General features: G+C 62.1%; 1 protein-coding gene across 1 annotated transcript; it reads right to left on the reverse strand.

Moving 5' to 3' along the window:
* Positions 1-255: 255 nt before the first annotated feature.
* LOC134528897 (activity-regulated cytoskeleton-associated protein-like) lies at positions 256-954 on the reverse strand. Its single transcript, XM_063362564.1, has one exon. It carries the CDS (start codon positions 952-954, stop codon positions 256-258), a length of 699 nt encoding a protein of 232 aa, XP_063218634.1.
* Between the last annotated feature and the right edge of the window lie 2,921 nt (positions 955-3,875).

Raw genomic sequence — 3,875 nt, forward strand, 5'->3', positions numbered from 1 at the left:
ATCCAGGAACAGTAGCCCGCCGGTATCCTGTTCCCTAGCGGGCGTTTCCCGACTGTGTTGCTCCGGGCCTGCGGTCCTGCCATAGCGCGGCCCGAGTGGGGCACACCTCGTGCCAGTGGTAGGCCTCCTCCCTGCAGTAGCGGCACCGTGGGGGCCGGTCTCGCTGTCCCTCGGCCCGCGGGTTAGCGCGCGCGGCCCGCGGCGTGGTGGTGCTGGCCACGGACGCGGCGGGTTGCGTCGTGGTCCCTCTCTCCCTCACTTCGCCCCCCGGCGGGTGGCGCCGGGAGGGGGAGGGGGGTTTACATACGGTACTACCGCCCACTCGTCCTCTGGGGCCGTCCTGGGTGACGGGGACGCCCCTCGGCGGCGGGCTGCTGTGTCCCGCGGGCGCGGTGACAGGCGTAGGTCCCGCTCGATTTCTTTCGCCAGCTGGACGAAGTCCTCGAGCTCCCTGTCCACGGCCCCCCACAGGTGCAGGCGCAGCTCCCTCTTCATCAGCTCTACCGTCACGTCAAGCGCCGCGTTGACTGGTCCGCCGGCGTCCAGCCGCCGGTGTAGCCTCATCTTCGACCGGATGAAGGTTTCCACGTCTTCGTCTGCCCTTTGCGGTTCGCAGAACAGGGCGCGCTGGCACTGGGCGCGTGCGCGGGCGGCATTGAACCGGGCCTCCAGACGCGGCGCGAAGTCCTCCCATTCCACGCCGTATTCGCCCGTCATGGCCCACCTGTCCGTTGCTGGCCCCCTCAGCTGTTCCGTGACGCATTCCGTCCACTCTTCCTGAGGTACGCCGTACCTGGCCAGGCGGTCCTGGCACGCCCGTGTGAATTTCTCCGGGTCTTCGTAAGGGTGCCCGGAGAATTCCGGCAGCTTGACCCGGATGTTGTCTCGTCGGGTTTCGTTTACGACGGTCACGGGTGCGGGCGAGTTCACTTTGCCCTCGCACGTCGCGCACATGAATAGGCCGTCGCGAAAGTTCAGGAATTCCCTAGCTTCTGTGCACGTGCGGTGTCTAGTGGTGCCGCACTGGTGGCAGTAGGCTACCTCTTCGAGCTAGCGGTGGCACCCCACGGCGTGGCAGCGTCGTGCCGCCGCGACCCTGACCTCCCTCTTGACCTGGGTCATCGCTTCCCGCGCGCCGCCTTCCCGTGTGGTCTTTGTTTCTGCCCTCATGGTTCCTTCCGCCCCGCTTGTCAAGAAGTCCGTATTCCACCACTCCCCCATGTCGATCGTGACGTCGGTCTGCATCGCGCCGCGGCAGGACGGCCCGGGCGGCGGGTCGTGACGTCGCTGTCCCGACTCCGTGGTGGCGCGGTCGCGTGACGTCACCCCTCACAGCTGGCCTCGGGGTGGAGCGTGGTAAGGAGGGGTGGTGAGCGGAGTGACGTGCGGGCTGAGGGGTGGATCCGGGCGGAGGAGGGGAGGGGTATTGCGCGGGGTTGGAAGCAGGGGAGGGGGGTTGTCGGGCCGGCGCGGCGCCGCTCCGTCGCGCGGTGTTGCCACGCTGCGCACTGTTGCACTATCCCTACTCGAGCACTTTGTTTGCTAATTTTTCCGTTTCGTTTTCTTGGCTTGTTTGTCGAAAGAGTTTGGTGATGTTCTAGCCACACTAGTTGGGCGCCATTTTGACGCCGTCCCCGTTGCCTGATCTGAATTTACGTGAATTTAAACTGTTTAATTAATTTCGGGTATCAAGGGCGGGGTTCCTGGCCTCGTGGCTGCAGGCAGGGACGCGTCGATAAAGGGCCCCCCGGGCTGTTATGGCCTCCCAGGACGCCTTATTAATGAAACACACACGTACTTTTGGCTGTTTTATTACGTTGCACAATCTACACGTCCCACGCTCACGTAACTGGCCGCTTCATCGTCGACCTAAGCTCCGCGCACGATGAACCTGTTCTGGCTTATGCGAACGTACGTGGACGCAACGTGAAGTGCGTGGGTGGTAGGTCCCGCAAAATTACTCACGATAACACATTACACTATAATCACTGTGTATGGTCCCGCACAGAGGGGAAAATAAAGGCGGCTACTCCGCGTGGTAGCGAGGGCCACGTTATGCTGGGTACGGACACGGTGGAATCTTGCACGATATCACACGCGTGGCCACGGCACGTCCCAGTTTATGACTCGTCCTAAAGTTTGGTGTCGCGTTTGGCGCAGTGCCGCCCTGCGTGGGCGAAGAACTATGTCCCGGTGTGGAACTTTACAGCGTGAGGCGCAGGTGCCACGATGGGCCACCTAGGTAATTACGTATTATATTAAAAAGTCCTGAGCTGGACTGCACATATTATTAATAGACCGCGCGGGGTCGCGAACGGTCGATTCGGGCCGACCAGGGAGCTGATACAAAAAGATATGGCTATAATTACCTATTGCAGTTATTGGATGTTGGCGCGAAAGTTGAGAGCTCCCCGTGCGTGGGCTGTCGGCCCGGGCGAGTGCTGGATGGCGACTGACTAACCTCCCTGGCCGCCGAGGCCAGGGAGGGGGGAAATTCCGCGGGAAAACTGCGGAGCGCGGGAAGATGACTTCGGCCAGTTTTGTGAATGATAACCCTTTATAACATGATTATTACATTAACCTTAATTATTGATGGTTTTTGATTTATTAGTTTCTGTCTCTCTTATTAAATGCATGAATAATTAATACCCTTGCGCAGTGCCACACCCGGCCGGGCGCTTTGCACACGTAGGAGGCCGTGACTGACTTCACGCCGTTCGGGGCACTGCACTATATTGCGCGCGCGGGCGCGTTCGAGGCGCGGCACTGATCAGGTGTTGAGGACACATAACGGCCTGTGCTCTCAGAGGGAGCACTGACGGCGGCGTCAAATGCCCCCCCCCCCCCTCGACGAGGCCGCTATGTGCCTCAACACCTCTACACACGGCAGGTCGCAGCACTCTGACGTTGCACTGGTTCGCACACGGTTCTGACTAAGCTATGAGTATGGTACTGGGGTGAGGTGTGGTCCCCCCAGGTGAATAGGGGTCCCCCCTTGTGGATGCTGGGTGTCCCTGGCTGTGTGCCCCCGGTGAGTGATGAGATTGTCCCCAGGAAGTAGTCCCGGAGGTGGGTTGGGGCATGGCGAGTGCGGCCTAGACGGCCGCGGGGGCCTGGGGGCTCAGTTTCGGGCCGGTGAGTACGATTGGGGGCCCCAGCCTCCTGGTTGCTATTTGCCCCCCTGTCGGCCTGGTCGCTGGTGATGTAGTCACCCAGGTGCGAATGGGCCCGTCGGTCCCTCTGGGGCCGGGCCTTCCCAGTGTCGGCCTGCTTGTCTAGGTCCCCCGTGTCTCTGGCTGCCCTAGCTCGCGGGCCAGATGCCCTGTCTCCTCCCCCCCTGTCGACGGCTCTCCTGTGCAGCATGTGGGTCGTACCAGACGCCGCCTCCGGCGTGGATACCTCCTCTCCACTATCTCCTCGTCCCCTGCCTCGGCCGCCGGTTCCTCAATCACTACTCGGAATGTTGACGTGCTCAGGTTTAGGTCTAATGGCCACCACGGCTCGTCCTCCTCGTCCGCTTCCGGCACGTAGGTCTCGTCGTCCGGGTGACTAACGATGGGTGCAGTCTCGCCCGTGTCGGTAGGGTCAGTAGCGGGGTGGTTACGGGAGTACGTCGTTGCCCCTGCCCCGTCCGGTTGGTCGCCAGTGGGTACCGTGACTGGACTCGTCGGGAGGTTGACGTCAGTGGGAACGGCGACTGGACTCGTCGGGAGGTTGACGTCAGTGGGTACGGTGACTGGCCTCGTCGGGAAGTTGACGTCCGTGGGTGCGGCGGTGAAATCGGAACCCCCCGGGTGTCGTCCCCTTGCCCCGCCGGTCGGTGTGTCGGGGAGGGTGGTTGCTAGTCTTAGATCGTCCCGATGTACCTTGGCCGG

This window comes from Bacillus rossius, chromosome 2 (genome assembly GCF_032445375.1).
Source record: "Bacillus rossius redtenbacheri isolate Brsri chromosome 2, Brsri_v3, whole genome shotgun sequence".
NCBI lineage: Eukaryota > Metazoa > Arthropoda > Insecta > Phasmatodea > Bacillidae > Bacillus > Bacillus rossius.